At 35.3% G+C, this 23,205-nt stretch overlaps 1 protein-coding gene across 1 annotated transcript in view; it reads right to left on the reverse strand.

Moving 5' to 3' along the window:
- Positions 1-23,205, reverse strand: part of nbas (NBAS subunit of NRZ tethering complex) — a 246,002-nt gene that overhangs the window by 188,217 nt on the left and 34,580 nt on the right. The window contains exons 19-25 of the mRNA XM_073852757.1: positions 21,126-21,204; positions 17,280-17,384; positions 16,808-16,944; positions 4,845-4,931; positions 4,616-4,769; positions 1,986-2,063; positions 1,803-1,868 (exon numbers count right to left, since the gene is read on the reverse strand). Coding sequence (XP_073708858.1) covers positions 1,803-1,868; positions 1,986-2,063; positions 4,616-4,769; positions 4,845-4,931; positions 16,808-16,944; positions 17,280-17,384; positions 21,126-21,204 — 706 coding nt within the window. The remainder of the gene's footprint in view (positions 1-1,802; positions 1,869-1,985; positions 2,064-4,615; positions 4,770-4,844; positions 4,932-16,807; positions 16,945-17,279; positions 17,385-21,125; positions 21,205-23,205) is intronic.

The raw sequence follows: 23,205 nt of genomic DNA on the forward strand, positions 1-23,205 counted from the left end.
TGTGACATACTTTTTCACATTTTACCTTCTAAATGTGTTTGTTAGTGAGGCACGTGTATGTGCAACACAAACGTAGTTGTACACACATGGGCTCACACTCACTGAAAAGACAATGGGTGAAAGAGTCATTTTGATATAAACGTGATAGGTGTTGAAGTAAAGTAGCCTAATGTTGTTAAACTATTTAATACAGACGGCATTAAAACAGAAAGGATTAGAAAGGAAAGAAAAGGTTCAGAAAGGAACATTAAGAAGATAGAAAGGATGTCTGCCAGGGATCGGGCAAAAAATACAATCGGTGGGTAGAGGAGAGGATGAGCGGAACATTGGCCGGAGAATATATAGAGAGGCCTAAAAGCAAATGTACGTTTTTCTCTATGCCGTGAAACTGATGTTCTATTGTCATTTAAATCCAATGTTACACTGCTACATTATACAATTAAACAATTAAATGTGTTTTATCAGAAATGTCTCCATTTCACTTTGCATTTTGACTAGTCCATTTTCGCTGATCAGCCGGCCCATTTTACCTGAACACTGCTATATCAAAAAGTGTGGGGCATCGAATGTTTCAAAACATGTAGGGCCTAAACAATTATATTTTATTACATCAATTCAACTCAAAAATATTAAAAACAGTCCTTATTAATCATAAAAACACAGTTAAAGGTCCACTGAAGTGCCTTGAAACACGCATTCTATGTGGTGACGTACTTTTAACTGAAACAAAAACATATCGCCCAGCCCTGCCCACTTATTTTGAATTGCCAATAGCGTTCCATTTATATCTGCTCGGGCCAGAGCCAGTAAGCTCGGTAAAGCCGCATTTGTAGCTTATGGCAGCCACACACAAATACATTACCCCACAGATTCAATATGAAACTCTTGCTAAAACAAAATAGTGTTCATAATCTTGCTGAGGCTGTGTAGTTTAATACATGCCGATCGCACATATGAGCGCATATGATCTGCTCCGTGTATTGCGTCTCTGTAGGGGGCGGGACAATACGGACTCTAGAGAGCATTTGATTGGACAGAACGTTTGATGAGAAACTGAAGTGCACGGTGATATCATCAAAATCGTTTATTCATATTGGCGGAAGTGACGAGACTGTAAGTTTTGAATGCCCATATCTTGTAAACGCGAATTTTGTCTTTGTTTTGAAGCACATTATCTTATAGATAATCTTAAGGCTAATATATTCATACTAAAAGCCAAAAAACTTTAATTTTGATTTCAGTGGGACTTTAAATGTCATACATGGGTCTTTTATTAGTGTCCCAAGCGATTAACCAAAAAGTGGCCCAATTTACCTGATATCACCCTAAATAAGCTCATGTGGGACTATTTATTAGGAATAAAATCACTATCGTTTAAAGAGGAACATAAGTTTAGCTATGAAATGTTGTTTGTTTTGTGTGTTGGTGTCGTAGAAATCATGCAGAATGCTATTGATGTTTTGAGTAAAAAAAAAAAAAAAAAAAAAAAACTAAATCCAATAAATAAGTGTGTCAACTTTAGAAAATCTGAACTTATGAAAACTGTCAATCACATTAAAACAGAGATGCAAAAATACAAAAGATTGACAATAAAAACAAAAGAATACTACAAGTAGAAATCCCCTAACAGATGGGTAAAAAGTAGAACCAGTCGATGAAATCCCACCCGCCTCAGCGGCCCATCAATACAGTTCACATCATGAGCTGACGATTGGTATTCCTCTACTAGATGACAGGCAGAGCATGGAGCCAATCAATAGTGGATGCCTGCGTAGAGGAAATGATTGCTGCTGTTTTCTCACCTGGTAGGAACCGAAACCTTTGACACTGGAGTTAACAAGAGCCAAACACCTCCGGAGCAATGCTGCCTTCACAACAACACCATACAAGCAGTGCTGCTTAACACAACTACAAATCAGGATCAAAAGCAGTTTATGTATTTGCCTGACAAACAAATGATTGCAAACTGCACAAGTTTTACGTACACCTGGCATTGGTTGAGTAGTATTGATCTCTACATGCACAAACATTTCTCCATGTTCTCTACTGCTCTTCCCTTCACTCTAAGGAGCAAACAGGCAGGCAGAGCATAGATGAACAGATCTCACACCCTTTTATTACACTAGATTTCTTTTTTTTTTTTTTTTTTTGGACTTTCAATCTGCTCCCAGGCGCCGCCCGTCCACCTTTCCTCACTTCACATGTCAGGCTCTCTCAGAGCAGCCCTTTCTCCTTGTTTTAACCTCTGTCCTGACAGTGATGTCTCTCCTGTTCTGCAGCACTTCTTACAACAGGCTGTGCATACAGTTGAGTGATAGCAGTTGTCATAGTGGTCATCCATACAGCGAAATTCAAATTCTTGTTCCAAAAAGAAAACTTTGGTTATACAGGCCAAAAAGACCTAACATTTTTACTTGAAATCAGACCCTGTTTGGAATAACAAATTCTTCAAGTGGGATTCCTACCAAACTTTAAAAATATTATTTGAAAAAATGCCTAATAGATGACTTTTGTTTAATTTAAGCATATATTACTGTACAAAGTGCTTATGAATACACAACAAAAGACAAGCTTTCATTAAAGCGAAAGAGGACAAATTCTAAGATATTTTGAAATGCATGTTCATTTTTCAATTTAACTGCACTCAAAAACTTGTGCTTAAAATACATTTATAATGACAAAAAGTACTAAATCAGAAGAATGCAAATTAAAAGCATATTAAATAGGGGTCTCAGACTTTTGGACCCTAGTGTAATTGCAGCTTTCAGTGAAATAAAAAGGATTCATTGTATTGTGGAAAATCAGGGCTTTTTAGACTTTCGTTTAGAGATGTTTTTAAGAGATGTATCTTTAAACAGCACTAAATGAAGTAAGGAAAGAGAGAAAGAGCAAGCAAGCAAGCAAGCAAGCAAGCAAGAAAGAAAAAAAGAAAGAAAGAAAAAAGAAAAAAAGAAAGAAAGAAAGAAAGAAAGAAAGAAAGAACGAAAGAACGAAAGAACGAAAGAAAGAAAGAAAGAACGAAAGAAAGAAAGATGGATGGATGGATGGATGGATGGATGGATGGATGGATGGATGGATGGATGGATGGATGGATGGATGGATGGATGGATGGATGGATGGATGGATGGATGGATGGATGGATGGATGGATGGAACAAGAGAAAAAAAGACGGATGCAGAGAAGGTGAGAAAGAAAGTAGGAAAGAAAGGGAGGAAAAGTAAGAAAGAAAGATGATGATGGATGGATGGAACAAGGAAAAGAAAGTAGGAAAGGAAGCAAGAAAAATAAAGAAAGACAGAGAGAAAGAAAGCAAGAAAGATAGATGATAGAAAATCAGGGCTTTTTAGACTTTTTTTAGAGATGTTTTTTAGGGATGTATCTTTGAACAGCATTAAATGAAGTACGGAAAGAGAGAAAGAGAAAGCAAGCAAGCAAGAAAGAAAGATGGAGAAAGAAAATAAATAAAGCAAGAAAGACATGATGGATGGATGGAAGGAGGGAAAAAGTATGAAAGGAATGAAAGTAGGACAGAAAACAAGAAAGAAAGAAAGAAAGAAAGAAAGAAAGAAAGAAAGAAAGAAAGAAAGAAAGAAAGAAAGAAAGAAAGAAAGAAAGAAAGAAAGAAAGAAAGACTGATGGATGGATGGAAGGAGGGAAAAAGTATCAAAGGAATGAAAGTAGGACAGAAAACAAGAAGGATGGATGGATGGATGGATGGAAGGAAAGAGGGAAAAAAGTAGGAAAGGAAAGAAGTAGGAAAGAAAGAAAGAAAGAAAGAAAGAAAGAAAGAAAGAAAGAAAGAAAGAAAGAAAGAAAGAGGAACAGAACGTAGAAAAGAAAGGAAGAAAAGTAAGAGATAGAAAAAGAAAGATGGATGGACAGAAGGTAGGAAAGAAAGAAGGAAGGAAGAAAAGTATGAATTTTAGAAATAAAGAAAGAAAGAAAGAAAGGATGGCAGATAGACAGAAGGAAGGAAAATAGTATGAAAGGAAGGAAGAAAAGAAAGAAAGAAAGAAAGAAAGAAAGAAAGAAAGAAAGAAAGAAAGAAAGAAAGAAAGAAAGAATGACGGATAGACAAAGGAAAGAAAGAAAGAAAGAAAGAAAGAAAGAAAGAAAGAAAGAAAGAAAGAAAGAAAGAATGATGGAGAGAAAGAGGGAAAGAAACCAGGAAAAGAAGGAAGAAAAGTAGAAAAAAAAGGATGAAAGAACAACAGATGGATGCAAGGATTGAAAGAAATGAAGGAAAAAATGAAGCAAGAAAGAAAGACAGACAAAAAAAAAAAAGACAGAAGCCAGACAGAAGGGTTGAGAAGATCAGTCTAGTCTCATAATGGTTCAGGTATCTCTCCATTAGTAACGCCCACAGTGGACAGATCCCGCGTTATCTAGCTCCACATTTGATCTCAACACTAACAGCCCTCTGGGACAGCAGTTAACTGTCACTCTGGAAGGAAGCAAATCTTCTGTGAGTCAGTTGTGCATCTGTACGTGTATCTGAGGAAGTTGTTTGTTTTTCACCGAGGTAAGGTGTCAGTCAAGTGAAAGTGCAAAAGAAAACGATGTGCTTTGATACGTGTTTGAGTGTCAGCTTCTGTCAGTGTGTGCACTTGTGTACCTGGCGGGAATTGCTCTCGATGTCCTGTGCCCTGGTCAGGTACCACTCAGTCAGCAGTGTGATGGAGGGTTTGGCGCTACGAAACCTTTCTAGTTCTGGTTGTTCCTCATATAAGAAGTGACAGTCATCCGCTGGGTTGGGCTCCACCACTCCTCTAAAGAAAAGAACACACACAGTCATCAGTGATAAACAGACATTTCAACCACCACAAGCACCAATGTGATCTTACCTGCACTCAGGAACTTCACACCAGTCCAGATCTCTGTGTCGGGTCTCCTCCCACGGAATGAATGACAAATTACCCTTCTTATCCACACTAGAAAGAAAGAACAGAAGACAACTGAAATAGCAAGCCACTAATTAACAACCAACAACCTAACTAAAAAAAAAAACTAACCACAATTTTTGTTTTTTCAAAGTAATCTGACACTTCAATAGATCAAAACAAGCCACTAATTAATTAACTAAAAGTCCTGGATTCATTTCAAAGACAACCAAAAGAGCAAGCCTATAACTAACTAATCAACAAACAATTTAACCACAACTTTGTCTTTTTAAAGAAAACATCAATTTGAGTAGACCAAAACAAGCCCTTTCAAAGACAACTGAAACAGCAAGCCATTAACTAACTAACCAACAAACCTAACTTAAAAAGTAAATAAATAAATAACCTCATGTTTTTTAGATGAAAACAAGCCAATGACTAATTAACTAAAATTAATGATGTAATTTCAAAGACAACTGAAAAAGTAAGCCCATAACTAACCAATAAATAACCTAACGATTTTACCAGAACTTTAGTGTCTTTTAAAAGAAAACTTATTTAGAGCAAAACAAGCCACTAACTAAAATTACCAATGTCATTTCAAAGGCAGCTGAAACAGCAAGTCACTAACTAAATAACTATCTAACAAACAAAAAACTAAAAAATATTTTTTGTGTGTTTTTTCAAGGCAAACTGAAACTTAAGTAGATCAAAGCAGGTCACTAACTAAAATGACTGGCGTCCTTTCAAAGACAACTGAAAAAGCAAGCCATTAACTAACCAACTACCCAACAAACAACCTAGCTTAAAAAAAACTAACCACAATTTTGTTTTTTCAAAGAAAACAAACTTAAGTAGATCAAAGCAAGTCACTAACTAAAATTACTGATGTCCTTTTAAAGACAACTGAAACAAAAAAGCAACTAACCAACCAACCCAACTAAAAAAAAAAACATACTAAACACAATTGTTGGCGTTTTTCAAAAAACAAACTTCAATCAATCAAAACAAGCCACCAACTAAATTAACTAACATTATTAGTGTCCTTTCAAAGACAACTGAAAGAGCAAGCCCATAACTAACCAACCAATTAACTAATCAACAAACAACTATCTTTGGTGTCTTTTCAAAGAAAAATGAAACTTGAGTAGATCAAAGCAAGTCACTAACTAAAAAAATGTCCTTTCAAAAACATCTGAAACAGCAAGCCACTAACAAACTAACTAACCAACCAATCAAATAAACAACCTAACAAAAAACCACAACAAGCCACTAACTAATTAACTAAAATTATTGGTGTCCTTTCAAAGACAACAGAAACAGCAAGCCATTAACTAAACAACCACCCAACAAACAACTAAAAAAAACTAACCACAATTTTGGGTGTTTTATAAAAAACTAAACAAAGTTAACTAGATCAAACCAAGTCACTAACTAAAATTACCGGTGTCCTTTCAAAGAAAACTGAAACTTCAATAGATCAAAACAAGCCACTAACTAACCAAAATCATTGCTGTCCTTTCAAAGACAACTAAATCAACAAGCCATTAACTAACCAACCACCCAATAAACAACCTAACTAATAAAAAAACCGAACCACGATTTAGAGTGTTTTTTTTTTTAAAGAAAACAAACTCATGATCAAAGCAAGTATAAGTACAGATGTCCTTTCAAAGACAACTGAAATGGCAAGCCACTAACTAACCAACCAACCTAACTAACTAACTAAAAAGTACATTTTTTTGTTGTTTTTTCATAGGAAACTGAAACTTAGATCAAAACAAGCCACCAACTAATTAACTAAATTATTAGTGTCCTTTCAAAGACAACTGAAAGAGTAAGCCCATAACTAACCAACCAACTAGCCAACTAACTAAATAACTAATCAACAAATATCAAATTAACCACAAATAGTTGGTGTCTTTTCAAAGAAAACTGAAAATTGAGCAGATCAGTACAATTCGCTAACTTAAATTACCGGTGTCCTTTTAAAGACAAACAAATGAAACACCAAATGAAACTAACCAACCACCCAACAAACAACCTAACTAAAAAACTAACCACAATTTTGGGTGAACCACAAACTTGAGTAGATCAAAGCAAGTCACTAACTAAAATTACAGATGTCCTTTCAACGACAAGTGAAACAGCAAGCCACTAACTAATTAACCAACCAACAACCTAACTAAAAAAAACTGAAGAATGTTTGGTGTTTTTTCTCAAAGAAAACTGATGCTTCAATAGATCAAAACAAGTCACTAACTAAACAAGGCACAAACTAAAATTACAAATGTCATCAGATTGTCGAAACAGCAAGCCACTAACTAACCAACCAACAACCTAACCAAAAAAAAAAAAAATTTAACAATTTTTGTTTGTTTTTTCCCCAAAACTGAAACTTTAATATATCAAAACAACCACTAACTAAAATGATTGGTGTCCTTTCAAAGACAACTGAAAGAGCAAGCCCATAACTAACCAACCAATCACTAATCAACTAATTCACCACAACTTAGTTTTATTTTAGTATTTTTTTTTTTCAAAGAAAACTGAAACTTGAATAGATCAAAACAAGCCACTAAAATCACTGAAGTCTTTTCAACAACAACTAAATCAACAAGCCATTAACTAACCAACCACCCAACAAATAACATTTTTGTGTTTCTTTTCTAAGAAAACGGAATCTTCAACTAACTAACTAACTGACTAACCAGTGTCCTTTTAAAGGCACTTTTAAAACTTTCAAAGCCAGTTGAGGACCAACTCTAAAGTAGTTCTGTACTAAAACAAATTTCACAACAACACTCTCAAACTAAAATGTTAGAAATAACTAGCTGACTCAGAAGTTACACTGAAGAAACACATTTTAGAGATGACAAAATGCTCTAGTCATCAGAGCTAATGTATCCAGCTCTACTAGCACCATCTTAAGCTAAGTGACCTCCGTTAGAGGGCTTTAAAACACTGAAAATGGACAAGAAGAAAATACAGTGATTTGGAGGCGAAAATGAAAGAAATAACAACCTAAAAATGCTACAACTGGATATAATTTTTTTCCCGTTGGCCATTTTGAAGGTTGGGGACAGAACCAAAAAGACAAATAAGAAAAACAAGGCTGTCATATTTTCTGAAGAAAATGATGATTGGTGTTTGGCAATGCAAAAATGTGGTGGTAAATGTACAGTACTTTCCTTCCTATCATGACTGAATAACACAAGTATGTTCCTCACACATATAAAAACACTTCTGAGACAACTGCTTTTATAGAAAAAAAGTAAAGTCATGCATGTGCGCACAATAAATTATTACTGTCAAAACACAACTCACAAACTTAACAGTCAGACCCAGCTATACAACAACTATCAAAAGACTTTTACACATAGTCCAGTTCAACAGGACCTGATCTGAGGCCTAAAACCACACACAACACATAAAAATAATAAAATAAAATAAATAATGAAAAATACTTGAACTAAACAGAAAAAGAGAACAGTTGAACAGATCCTGACCTGAGGTCTAAAACCATAAATAAAATAAATTAATACTTGAACTAAACCGAAAAATAGACCAGTGCAACAGATCCAGATCTGAGGCCTAAAACCATGCACGACACATAAAAATAATGAAATAAAATAAAACACTTCAACAAAACAGAAAAATAGACCAATTCAACAGATCCTGATCTGAAGCCATACATAACACATAAAAATAAAGTAAAATAAAAAATACTTGACATAACACATTAAAATAAAATAAAATAATAATAATAAAAAATACTTGAACTAAACAGAAAAATAGACCAGTTCAACAAAACCTGATCTGAGGCCTAAAACCATACAAAATAAAATAAAATAAAATAAAATAAAATAAAATAAAATAAAAATAAAATAAAATAAATAAATAAAATTAAATTAAAATTAAAATTCTTGAACAAAACAGAAAAAGACCAGTTCAACAGATCCTGATCCGAGGACTAAAACCATACATAACACATTTAAAAAAAAAAAAAAATTAATTATAAAAGAAAAAAATACTTGAACTAAACAGAAAAATAGACCAGTTCAACAGAACCTGATATGAGGCCTAAAACCATACACAACACATAAAAATAATAAAATAAAATAATTAAAAATACTTGAACCAAACAGAAAAATAGACCAGTTGAACAGATCCTGACCTGAAGTCTAAAACCATAAAAAAGAAAAGAAAAGAAAAGAAAAGAAAAGAAAAGAAAAGAAAAGAAAAGAAAAGAAAAGAAAAGAAAAGAAAAGAAAAGAAAAGAAAAGAAAAGAAAAGAAAAGAAAAGAAAAGAAAAGAAAAGAAAAGAAAAGAAAAGAAAAGAAATAAAAAATAGACCAGCGCAACAGATCCGGATCTGAGGCCTAAAACCATACACAACACATAAAAATAATAAAATAAAATAAAATAATTTTGAACTAAACAAAAAAAATAGACCAGTTAACAGATCCTGAACTGAGGCCTAAAACCATACATAACACATAAAAATAAAGTAAAATAAAAAATAATAATCAATAAAATAATTTAAAATATACTTGAACTAAACAAAAATATAAACCAGTTCCTGATCTCAGGCCTAAAACCATACACAATACAACAATAAAATTAAATAAAAAGCTTGAACAAAACAAATTAGTGACCAGTGGACCAAAAACTGAAAATCGAAATGCTAATTTTAAATGAATTTAACAAATCTGTTTAATAAATATTATAAAATTCTAATCTAAAAAGGATTATATTAAATTAACTAGAATGTTAAATTCTATGACTACTTTACATATACACAATTCTAAACCTTCTTCAACAGCAGAACAGGTCTACAGTTGTTAGAAAAAAAGTCTAAAAGAAAACTTAATTCGGCTGTGTTTCTTTCCAGCAGAGACAGCAGATGGCGAGAGACCACTGGTACGGCGAGAGTCCTGCAACAGCGCTGTTAGCGCTCACAAGCCGGCGAGAGTAGGAAACCGGCCTCCAGCTGCTGAGCTGTGATGGATGTTCACTGCAGAGGCGACTGACCTCCATAAGAGAGAATGGGCGGAAGGAGGGTGACCGAATCCAATACACTAAATCTATTCTGTCACCCCCATTACTGGAACATTAGGGGGGGAAGTTGCAAATGCCCTTACTCTGTGTCTCGCTCTCTCTCTTAACACACACAAACCTGTCCACTAAATCAGCGTACTCCCATACACACATAAACACACCAAAGCAAATATAACCACCAACCTAACAAAAACATTGCTAGATTACAATATGTACAAAACACCAACTCTCCTTCAGCTCAGTGTAAGCGTAGGTGTCGAAGCTATTGCCTGTTTCCTCTGTTTTGATACTTTTCGTGTATATATTTAGAGCGAGCAATTACTTCAGTCTTTCATGTCTGAGTTCTGAAGGCGTCAAAAGAGACGGCACACTTTTGGAGTGTGTCATCGGCGAACAAGATCTGTGCGAAATCCCTGAGGATGTCTTACCCGATGCCACAAAAGCATTCACCATATTAGCGCTTTCAAATCTCAGCAAAATCTCATTTGTTCTTGCTCAACTATGAGGCGCAATGGAAATTAAAGCTAAATTGAAGTCTATTTTTAAGACGGCTGTCAAAAGATGCTGTTGAAAGTACTTATGACAAATCAGTCACGTAATACTACGGATGTTACGTACAGCTGTCTGCCACTCGTGATTAATTGCTCCTTAAATACACATCAAGCTCAACTGAGTTTCTAAATTAAACCACTTTCAGGAAAAGAGCCAATCTGAAAGCACTGGCGCAGCACAAAAGTAAAAGTGTCGGTATGAACTTGCCGGTCACTTAGGTTGTTGCTGGTAACAGAGAGGTCAGTGATTCAATCTCGCCGACTGTCTTGGGATATCTGATGTTTGACATTTAAGACGTCTGAGCTCAAGACGTGTCTGCTCTTAAATATATTGGCTCTGTTACACATTGTTCTGGACTCAAATATCCGAGGTCTTTCGGAGTAAGCTCAGATATGTCTGTCCCGAAGATGTAGTCCCTGACTTTTATCGCCTTCTCGCTTTAGGATATGGCTAGAAATCTTTCTTTCTGAAGGAGCTGAAAACTTACTAGGAAAAATTCTGGCTGTCAGAATGAAATGTACTGGAAATTCAAACAAGAAACTAGAGGTAAATAAGCACTTTAAAATGTTTTTGTTGCTGACCTGCAGTATTTGACTGGCGTTTATGTTGATAATATCCCTGCTGAAAAAAACTGCTAAAACCAGCCTAGGCTGGTTGGCTGGTCTTAGCTGGTTTAAGCTGGAAGTAGCTGGTTTTAGCTGGTCTCCCACCACCATCTAAAACCAGCCAACCAGCCTAGGCTGATTTTAGCTGTTTTTTCAGCAGGGATTTCACTTGCAGGTCACAAGTTGACTTGTGTGAGCTTTGATAATAATCAAATTAAACAAAGAATGCACATTACTTTTATGTATAATGCCCCATCTAGGTTTGATCTATTATTATCTATTATTAACTTCCAGAACAAAAATAATAACACAAAACATATAATTTACTCACCCCCTTGTCATCCAAGATGTTCATGCCTTTCTTTTCTTAGTCGTAAAGAAAGTATGTTTTTTGAGGGTAAACATTTCTCTCCATATAGTGGACTTCTATGGTGTCCGCGGGATTGAACTTTCAAAATGCAGTTTAAACGCAGCTTGAAAGGATCTTATCGGTTAAACGATCGGTTATTTTCTAAAACAATTGACAATTTATGTACTTTTTAACCTCAAATGCTCATCTTGTCTAGCTCTGCGTACACTCTGTTCACTCTGGTTCAGGTCAAAAATCGATGTAGTCCCTGACTTTTATCGCCTCCTCGCTTCAGGGTATGGCTAGAAATCTTTCTTTCTGAAGGAGCTGAACACTGAAAACTCACTAGGAAAAATTATGGCTGTCAGAATGAAATGTACTGGAAATTCAAACATGAAACTAGAGGTGAATAGGCACTTTATGGACTTTAAATGTTTTTGTTGCTGACCTGCAGTATTGTACTGGCGTTTATGTTGATAATATCCCTGCTGAAAAAAAAAAAAACAGCTAAAACCAACCTAGGCTGGTTAGCTGGTCTTAGCTGGTTTAAGGTGGTCTCCCAGCCTGGTAAGGCTGGTCACCCTGACCAGCTAAAACCACCCTGACCAGCCTGGGAAAGTGGCCAAAACCCCTCAAAAACCAGTCTGCTGACCAGCTAAAACCAGCCAACCAGCCTAGGCTGGTTTTAGCTGTTTTTTTAGCAGGGATTTTACTTTTAAGCTGAATTGTGTGAGCTTTGATAATAATCAAATTAAACGAAGAATGCACATTACTTTTATTTCTAATGCCCCATCTAGGTTTGATTAATTATTAACTTAAAGGAGAAGTTCATTTCCAGAACAAAAATTCACAGATAATGTACTCACGCCCTTGTCATCCAAGATGTCCATGCCTTTATTTCTTCGGTCGTTTCTGGTGTCCGCTAGACTGAACTTTCAAAATGCAGTTTAGACGCAGCTTCAAAGGGTCTTATCTAGTGAAACGATTGGTTATTTTCTAAAACAATTGACAATTTATACACTTTTTAACCTCAAATGCTCATCTTGTCTAGCTCTGCGTATGCTCTGTTCACTCCGGTTCAGGTCAAATATCTCCCATCTCAATTTCTCCTCTAACTTCAAAATCTTCTACATCGCTGCAGAAGCACCGGCCAAGTGAACATGCAAAGAAGATCTTTACAAAAAAAAGGTAAAACAGCAATGTAGGACAATCTTGAAGTTGGAGGAGAAAATGAGATGGGAGTTTTTCAACATACTCTAACTGTCTTGAACCGGAATACATAAGAGTACACATGAGCTAGACTATATGAGCTTTTGAGGTTAAAAAGTATATCAATTGTAATTTGTTTTTAGAAAATAACAGATTGTCTGGCTAGATAAGACACTTCTTCCTTGGATGGGATCATTTAGAGCCCTTTAAAACTGCATTTAAACTGCATTTTGGAAGTTCAAACTCACAGGAACCATTGAAGTCCACTATATGGAGAGAAATCCTGAAATGTTTTCCTCAAAAACAATCAAGCGGGTGAGTAAATTATCTCTAAATTTTTGTTCTGGAAGTGAACGTCTCCTTTAACCATAAAGATGATCTTTCATGAACATTTACTAATAAACTGGGGACTTTTGTGTATGTGTGAGTTAAATCAGTTCATTTATTTTAGAATTCATAAAGCATAATACAGAAAATTAAAACATCAAGTTTAATAAATGTGTTAATGATGTTGAACTTAGCATTAAAAAAATTAACCACAATAAACATTTAATCACACACTTTGACAGTCATACACACAACCCTTCAAAAGTGTTTTTGTTTTTTTTAATGAATACTTTTATCCAGCAATTTATCAAAGGTTTAACCAAAAAGTCCTTTTAAAAAAATCATCACAGTTCATACATATAAGATTAAGATAATAAATGAAGAACTGTTTCTTAAGCATCTGTTAAATCGGCATATTAGAATAATTTTTGAAGGATCATGTGAATCTGAAGACTACAGTGAAAATTCAGCTTTGCCATCACAGAAATAAATTACATTTTAAAATGGAAAACAGCTATTTTGAATTGTAATATTATTTTGCAATATTACTGTGTAATTATTCAGCTTTTTTTTTATTCTGAATTATGTTGCGCATAAGAAACTTAAAGGATTAGTTCACTTCCAGAATACAAATTTCCTGATAATTTACTCACCCCCATGTCATCCAAGATGTTAATGTCTTTCTTTCTTCTGTCGAAAAGAAATTAGTTTTTTTGAGGAAAACAATCCAGGATTTTTCACTATAGTGGACTTCAATGTTGGCCACCAGGTTGAAGGTTTAAACTGCATTTTCAATGCAGTTTACATTGTTTGCAAGTTTATACTACCCCAGCTGAGAAATATGGGTTAGAGCTGCACGATTCTGTATAAATTGAGAATCACAATTTTTTTGTCTTTTTTTGGTCAGAAATGACATAATCAGCACAAATGTTTTTTGAAGCGTCAGTTACTTTTAAAAGGGGATTTTGCTCTACCATAGACATCAATGTTTATATCCAAACTATACACTTTCATCATAGTATTACTGTGATAACATGAATGACTGTATGACAGAAATGATATTGTGTGGTTGAAGCTGTTTCTTACCTAAACATGGTAAGTGTCTGCTCTCTGTGTCAGTGGCAGCACGAAAGCAGATTTTAACGTTCCAGTAAGGCTTTTTCAAAAGTTTAATAGACACAGGAAAATCGTTGTCATTGAGAAATGAGTTTGAATGGGTGTTTGAATCGAGATCGTGATCTTTTAATGATTAATGATGCAGCTCTAAGGTCTTGACTATTGAAATGATCGGTCATTATTTTTAAAACAATAAAAATTTCTATACTTTTAAACCACAAATGCTTGTCTTGCACTAGCTCTGCAATGCACGCTTTAAAGTCACGTTTTGAATCAAATGATTCACGATACTTTAAAGTGCCATTTTGAATCAAATGATTCGGATATGCACTTTAAAGTCTCTTTTTGAATCAAATGATTCGCAATACGCGCTTTAAAATGCCGTTTTGAATCAAATGATTCATGATACGTGCTTTGAATCGCGATATGTGCTTTCAAGTGCCGTTTTGAATCAAATGATTTGCGATACACGCTTTAAAGTCCAGTTTTGAATCAAATGATTCGTGATATGTGCTTTCAAGTGCCATTTTGAATCAAATGATTTTCGATACAGGCTTTAAAGTCCTGTTTTGAATCAAATGATTTGCGATACTTTAAAGTGCCGTTTTGAATCAAATGATTCGCGATATGCACTTTAAAGTCTCGTTATGAATCAAATGATTCGCAATGCGTGCTTTAAAGTCCAGTTTTGAACCAAATGATTTGCAATACGCGCCTTAAAGTCACTATTTGAATTAAATGATTTGCATTACGCAATTTAAAGTGCCATTTTGAATCAAATGATTCACGATACGTGCTTTGAAGTCTCGTTTTGAATCAAATGACTCACAATACACGCTTTAAAGTGCCGTTTTGAATCAAATGATTCACTATATGCGCTTTAAAGTCCAGTTTTGAACCAAATGATTTGCAATACACGCTTTAAAGTCTCGTTTCGAATTAAATGATTCGTGATACGCGCTTTAAAGTGCCATTTTGAATCAAATGATTTGCGATATGCACTTTAAAGTCCCGTTTTGAATCAAATTATTCACAATACGCGCTTTAAAGTCACTATTTGAATTAAATGATTCGCATTACGCAATTTAAAGTGCCATTTTGAATCAAATGATTCACGATACGTGCTTTGAAGTCTCGTTTTGAATCAAATGACTCACGATACACGCTTTAAAGTGCTGTTTTGAATCAAATGATTCGCAATACGCGATTTGAAGACTCGCTTTGAATCAAATGACTCACGATACGCGTTTTGAAGCCTCGTTTTGAATCAAATGACTCGCAATACAGTTTAAAGTGCCGTTTTAAATCAAATGATTCACAATACGCGATTTGAAGACTCGCTTTGAATCAAATGACTCACGATACACGCTTTGAAGTCTCGTTTTGAATCAAATGACTCAATACACACTTTAAAGTGCCGTTTTAAATCAAATGATTCGCAATACGCTCTTTAAAGTCCCGTTTTGAATCAAATGATTCGCAATACGCGCTTTGAAGTATATAATTTATTCGTTGTTTGAAATTAAATCATTATAAATAATAGGCCTAACTTACAATGTTTTTATTAAATTGTGATCACGTTAGACAGTTTCAGCCGTATTAAAAACATTTCATGACGTGACACTCATTATCTGGTACTTGCCTAAAAAAAACAGGTATATAATGTGCGTTGTTAACAGATTACACTAACATTAGGTTACTTAGGTTATAGCCTTACTGGAGTTTGGTCAACCTCCGCCTATAGAGAGAGAAAAAAAGTTTTCAAAAGCATCCCCCTCCCCGTCTGCTTTTTTCACATATCGCACCCTGGTTCTACATCTGTGTACTCCGGTTTACAAAGGTAAGAGAGGGGAAAAAAGTCAATCTCATTTTTTCCTCCAACTTAAAAAAAAACTGATATCATTGTTATCTTTTTGTTTGACTTTCTTTGTATGTTCACTTTGTAAACACTGGGTCGGTACTTCAGCCTACACCACGTGTGACCTTTCTAAAGTGATTACATAATGTGTGAAATCGAGGTAGCGCAAGACAAGCATTTGTGGTTAAAAAGTATATAATAGTAGTATAATTTTTTTTTTTTTTTTAATGATTGGCCGTTTTGCTAGATCTAGATAAGAGCTTTATTCCTCGGGCTGGGATCGTGTCGAGCCCTCTGTAGCTGCATTAAAACTGCAATTTGGACCTTCAACCCACTGATCCCCATTTAAGTCCACTATTTTGGAGAAAAATCCTGGAATCTTTTCCTCAAAGACCTTTAATTTCTTTTCGACTGAAGAAAGAAAGACATAAACATCTTGGATGATAAAGGAGTGAGTAAATTATCAGGAAATTTTAATTTTGGAATGAAATCTTTTAACATAAAATCCTACTGACCCTAAAATTTTGAACGGTTGTGTACATATCCCTTCAGTGTTTATTTTTAGACCCTGCATGGAACCTCACAGCCTGCAGTTATTTCATAATCTTAAGGTCTCAAAGACTAAAGCGCATATGGATAAAGTGCACTGTGAAATGTCTCATTTACATAACCAACCTGTTTTAAACTAGCACCTCCTTCGGTCATACAGCAGACAGTACCTAATAACCTCTTTCAGTGGACCCGTCATCTAAAAATGACCTTTTCCCGTTAGGCTCTTTCAGAAAGATTTATGTGGGTTTTGTTTATCCCGTTCACAGTAGATCGGCATCCTCTAATAAGTAATTCTTACCCTGCCTTAGGCAGAAGGTCGGAGTACTCGTGAGGAGAGGTTGTTTCTGGGAAATTGCAGAGAACGGCGAGCCGGTGCTGGAGCAGCTCAGAGCCGTGGTAAGTGAAGAGAATGTCCAACGCCTGCACGTTACTCTCCTGAGAGAGAAAGAGATGAGACGAACAAGATTGATAGAGATAAATAATTAATAGATGATTTATGAAACAGAACTAACGACAGACAGCTTTATACTCTGCAGCAATATTTCCCACATTACCCCAGAAGCTTTTGCATTGGGCAGGTGACCATATTTCAGACATCTACACTTTAAAATACTCACAGAATATGGGGGGAATCCATATTTTACGCCACACGCTAGCGAGGGCACACACACCTATCCACAAAACTGTGAAATGGTGACTATAACTCACGCCGCGGGACCCCGTTACAGACGCTCACGTTATAGACAGAGAACAAAGGAAGAGAGATTTACCCTTGCGTACGTTCTTGCTGACAGAACAATATTCTGATTGCGGAACTTCTTGAAAAACTCAGCATCAAATCGCTGCTCTGCCGCATGAGGTCCACCCAGAATCTCCTGCAGAAAATGAAAGAGTGATGAAAAAAGCAGGATAAGAGACAGAGAGGAAGAAAACAAAACAAACATGAGAGTTCAGGAGAGGGTCTCACACATATACGCCTGAGGTAAATCCTCCCAGTCCACACTGCTGACATTTATCGCTTTGACATTTACAATTACAGCCTTTAAGTCGACAGGGCCGCCATGTGTATGTGCGTGCACGTGTGTGTTTAATGTCTCAGAGGTCTGGTTTCAGAACTATTCCCATAGAAATCAATTACAGATGAAGACACTGACAAAGGCCAACCATCACAAAACGAGCAGGACATTAACTATGCGATAGGATGAAATGACGACGCTCTTCTGCTGATGACTTTCAAAATGAAACAAAGCATTACGATATAAAGTCGCTCTCACATTGATCATTTTATTCATAGAATGGAAAGATAAAATGACTAAGTTTATTGAAATGATTACCGGTATCTAATCTCCTAGTCTTATTATTCAATGTGGGTTTTTAGTTTCCGGATGATCAAAGTTACTTCAGAAGGTGGTATCATTTTATTATCAATTTATAATTGACATTTTCTGAAATAAAATAGCTATAATATAAAAATAAGTAGGCTGCTACTGTGCCTTTAAGACATCTATATGGAAATTACCTTGGTTATAATTGGCTAACCTTCACATACAAGCATAAATCACATCGAGGGATTGAAATGACAGCTGAATACTAAACAGGTGTTGACAGGGTCTAAAATTAACTATCTGCCAAAAGTGGGTGAATTGAGAAAATTTACTGAACATACAGGTCCTTCTCAAAAAATTAGCATATTGTGATAAAGTTCCTTATTTTCTGTAATGTACTGATAAACATTAGACTTTCATATATTTTAGATTCATTACACACAACTGAAGTAGTTCAAGCCTTTTATTGTTTTAATATTGATGATTTTGGCATACAGCTCATGAAAACCCAAAATTCCTATCTCAAAAAATTAGCATATTTCATCCGACCAATAAAAGAAAAGTGTTTTTAATACAAAAAAAGTCAACCTTCAAATAATTATGTTCAGTTATGCACTCAATACTTGGTCGGGAATCCTTTTGCAGAAATGACTGCTTCAATGCGGCGTGGCATGGAGGCAATCAGCCTGTGGCACTGCTGAGGTGTTATGGAGGCCCAGGATGCTTCGATAGCGGCCTTAAGCTCATCCAGAGTGTTGGGTCTTGCGTCTCTCAACTTTCTCTTCACAATATCCCACAGATTCTCTATGGGGTTCAGGTCAGGAGAGTTGGCAGGCCAATTGAGCACAGTAATACCATGGTCAGTAAACCATTTGCCAGTGGTTTTGGCACTGTGAGCAGGTGCCAGGTCGTGCTGAAAAATTAAATCTTCATCTCCATAAAGCTTTTCAGCAGATGGAAGCATGAAGTGCTCCAAAATCTCCTGATAGCTAGCTGCATTGACCCTACCCTTGATAAAACACAGTGGACCAACACCAGCAGCTGACATGGCACCCCAGACCATCACTGACTGTGGGTACTTGACACTGGACTTCAGGCATTTTGGCATTTCCTTCTCCCCAGTCTTCCTCCAGACTCTGGCACCTTGATTTCCGAATGACATGCAAAATTTGAGCAACAGTCCAGTGCTGCTTCTCTGTAGCCCAGGTCAGGCGCTTCTGCCGCTGTTTCTGGTTCAAAAGTGGCTTGACCTGGGGAATGCGGCACCTGTAGCCCATTTCCTGCACACGCCTGTACACGGTGGCTCTGGATGTTTCTACTCCAGACTCAGTCCACTGCTTCCGCAGGTCCCCCAAGGTCTGGAATCGGTCCTTCTCCACAATCTTCCTCAGGGTCCGGTCACCTCTTCTCGTTGTGCAACGTTTTCTGCCACACTTTTTCCTTCCCACAGACTTCCCACTGAGGTGCCTTGATACAGCACTCTGGGAACAGCCTATTCGTTCAGAAATTTCTTTCTGTGTCTTACCCTCTTGCTTGAGGGTGTCAATGACGGCCTTCTGGACAGCAGTCAGGTCGGCAGTCTTATCCATGATTGCGGTTTTGAGTAATGAACCAGGCTGGGAGTTTTTAAAAGCCTCAGGAATCTTTTGCAGGTGTTTATAGAGTTAATTAGTTGATTCAGATGATTAGGTTAATAGCTCGTTTAGAGAACCTTTTCATGATATGCTAATTTTTTGAGATAGGAATTTTGGGTTTTCATGAGCTGTATGCCAAAATCATCAATATTAAAACAATAAAAGGCTTGAACTACTTCAGTTGTGTGTAATGAATCTAAAATATATGAAAGTCTAATGTTTATCAGTACATTACAGAAAATAATGAACTTTATCACAATATGCTATTTTTTTTAGAAGGACCTGTACACTACCAGTCAAAAGTTTTTAGATTTTTAATGTTTTTAGTCTCTTCTGCTCACTAAGTCTACATTTATTTGATCCAAAGTATAGCAAAAACAGTAAAAGTTTGAAAATATATATATTAAAAAAACTGTTTTGAATATATTTTAATTGTTTTTTTTCCCTGTGATCAAAGCTAAATCTTAAGCAACATTACTTCAGTCTTCAGTGTCACATGATTCTTCAGAAATCATTCTATGAATATGCTGATTTGCTGTTCAAGAAACATTTATTATTATCAATATTTAAAACAGAGTAATTTTTTTTCAGGATTCTTTGATGAATAAAAAGATCTAAAGATCACAATTTAGCAGAATTAAAAAGCTCAGTATATATATATATTTTTTAAAGAAATTATAGAAATTAAAACTTTATTTAGCAAGGATGCTTTAAATTTATCAAAAGTGATGATAAACACATCTGTAATGTTACAAAAGATTTATATTTCAAATAAATGCTGTTCTTTCGAACTTTCTATTATTCAAAGGAACCTGAAAAAAAATCTACTCAGATTTTGAGCAGAAAATCATAATATTGGAATAATTTCTGAAGTAATGGTCCTAAAAATTCAGGTTTAAAATCACATGAATAAATTACATTTTATAATGTATTCGAATAGAAAACAGTTATTTTAAATAGTAAAAATATTTAAAATTGTTACTTTTTGCTGTACTTTGGATTAAATAAATGCAGACTAGGTGAGCAGAAGAGACTCTTACCATTTCTTTTTCTTAATTTCCAGTTAAAATATCTAAAAGCCCTTGAAACAGTATGCATTTAGTCAGTGTTTACTTGAAAAGCATCACTGAATAAGATTATAAACTTATAAAGAAAACACAGCTGTAAAGTTTATTACATCTTCATCTCCTGGCAGATTTTTTTTTTTTTTTCAATTATAATTTTAATTTTACATTTTAAGTACAAACAAGTAAAAAAGGTGAAAAAGTCACCAGTGCATTATAACGAAATACAATTATATTCAAAATGTCTATCTTATGCAGTGGTTCTCAAGCCATTTTATCCCTTTCTACAGATTTGTTTTATTTTCTCCTTTAAAACAAAGTCCAAAAAACTAATTAAAAACTCATTAAGAAGTCCTTTTTGTAGCATGTGTTGCCACAGAGTTTTGAAGAGGGAAAAAAGCATATTAGAGAGATCAGAGCGATAAGTGTTCATTTTGGAGTACAGGCTAAATATGATATGCAAATTAAGGTAGTAGAACTAGTTGCTACCAGCTTTTGGTCTGTTTTGACTGAGGAAGACCAAAGAAAATCCAAATTCTGGATGTTTAAAGCTTTACTGAATACAGAAGTTGATTTTTTAGAAATAGTTATACCTCATAAGTGGCCAAGCGGTCCAGATAGTAAAGAAGCTTCAGTCTACTTCTGCAGAGCTCCTTCTGCTCTAGAGTCAGTCTGGAAAAACATGAGATCAACAGGATTAAACATGCAAACACAGTCTTATCTGGAGCTTATCGGCATGCATCCACTTCAGAGAGTCGCCGCTAATATCCATGATAACGGTGTAATGAAATAAAGCTTTGCACACTCTGGGGGAGGGGTGGAGGATTTGACAGGCATGTGCGTAGAGGCTTACAGATATAATGAAAGGCATTACAAGGAAATACGGATGAATGGGACGACTTAAGATTGAAGAAAAAAAAGGGGACCGAACAGAGGGAGAACAGTGCTGAAAGGGTACTGATCCATTATAGACCCAGATTAGGTCATCAAAGACAGGCTAATGTGAGGCGACCGCTGCCTGATTGCCTGGATGCCCATGCGAGCGCGAATGTGTATCAGTCAGCGTTAGAATCCACACAAGGCAATTACAATCTCATCTCATTCTCCCTGTATTACTGCGGAAACTTGAGCATCCCGTCGTATGCGAACGAGACCTGCACACACGCACAGATCATTGGACTGAGGGAGAATATTGAACAGCAGGATGTTATCGCAATGCAAACATGATAAAGGAAGATTAAAAGAATAGCCTATGCATAAACACACTCGCTCGTGGACGCTTAGCGCACATCTATCGCTTGGCCTCCACACGCTAGAGCGATTCTATTCCAGAGGTACTGACTGTAATGAAACTAAAGCAGAATTCAGTGGTGTGTCAAGGGTTTATGGATGGCCTGACTGTAGAAGTAGCATTTTAAAAGCGTACTAAATCAGCACGTAGCTGTCAGGTTACTCAACAACTTGTGTGACGAAAGTCGCTCATGTTTAAAAATGGCAAAACGTAACATACCTTACATTACTTACATTGACTACTGACATGGTCAAAAAAATAAATAAATAAAGTAGAAAGCTGATGTAATAAGCTTTGGTGTATGGTTTGTTAGGATAGGAGAATATTTGGACGAGATACAACCTTTTGAATCTTGAATCTGAGGGTGAGAAAATCACCTTTAAAGTTGTCCAAATGAAGTTCTTAGCAATGCATATTACTAATCAAAAAATAAGTTTTGATATATTTACAGTAGGACATTTCTAAATATCTTCATGGAACCTGATTTTTACTTAATATCCCAATGATTTTTGGCATACAAGAAAAATCGATAATAATCGAATAATCGATAACCCATACAATATATTTTTGGCTCTTGCTACAAATATACCCATGCTACTTAAGACTGGTTTTGCACTGCAAAAATATGCTTTTCTTACTTATTTTGTCTTGTTTCCAGCCAAAATATCTAAAAATTCTTAAATCAAGAAGGATTTTCTAGACAAAATTTTGCAAAATTTCAAAATCTATGGTAGCCCTTCGGGCATGCACTATTCAGATTTTGGCAGCCCGAATTTTTTTTTTTTTAACTAGCCCAAATAAAAAAAAAGCCTTTTTTGTTTTTCAAAATTATTTTCAATACACAAATATCAAAGAACGAAAGGACGAAAAGCTTTTTTTTTTTTTTTTTTTTAAATATAGGAAATCAGACAGGAGCCTGATTGTCAATCAAAATTAATGTCAATACACAAATATCAAGGAAAAATTTTTATTTCACTACTTAAAGGGTATCTGCAGAATTTTTAAAAATCAATTTTAGACTATTTATGACCATTTTTAAGAGTTGCACAAGTAAAAAGAACACAGTAAAAAAATCTAAGTACGAAAAGCATTTTTTTTGTTTTGCAGTGTGTGGTCCAGGGTCACATTTAAGAACTTGTAGGAAATGTACAAAATATCTTCATGGAACCTGATCTTTACTTATTATCCCAATGATTTTTGGTATAAAAGAAAAATCAATAATTTTGACCCATACAATGTATTTTTGGCTCTTGCTACAAATATACCCGTGCTATTTAAGACTGGTTTTGCACTGCAAAAAAAAAATGCTTTTCTTACTTATTTTTTGTCTTGTTTCGAGTCATAATATTTAAAAATTCTTAAATCATGAAGGATTTTCTAGA

The sequence above is a fragment of the Garra rufa genome, chromosome 13, assembly GCF_049309525.1.
Source record: "Garra rufa chromosome 13, GarRuf1.0, whole genome shotgun sequence".
Classification (NCBI taxonomy): Eukaryota; Metazoa; Chordata; class Actinopteri; order Cypriniformes; family Cyprinidae; genus Garra; species Garra rufa.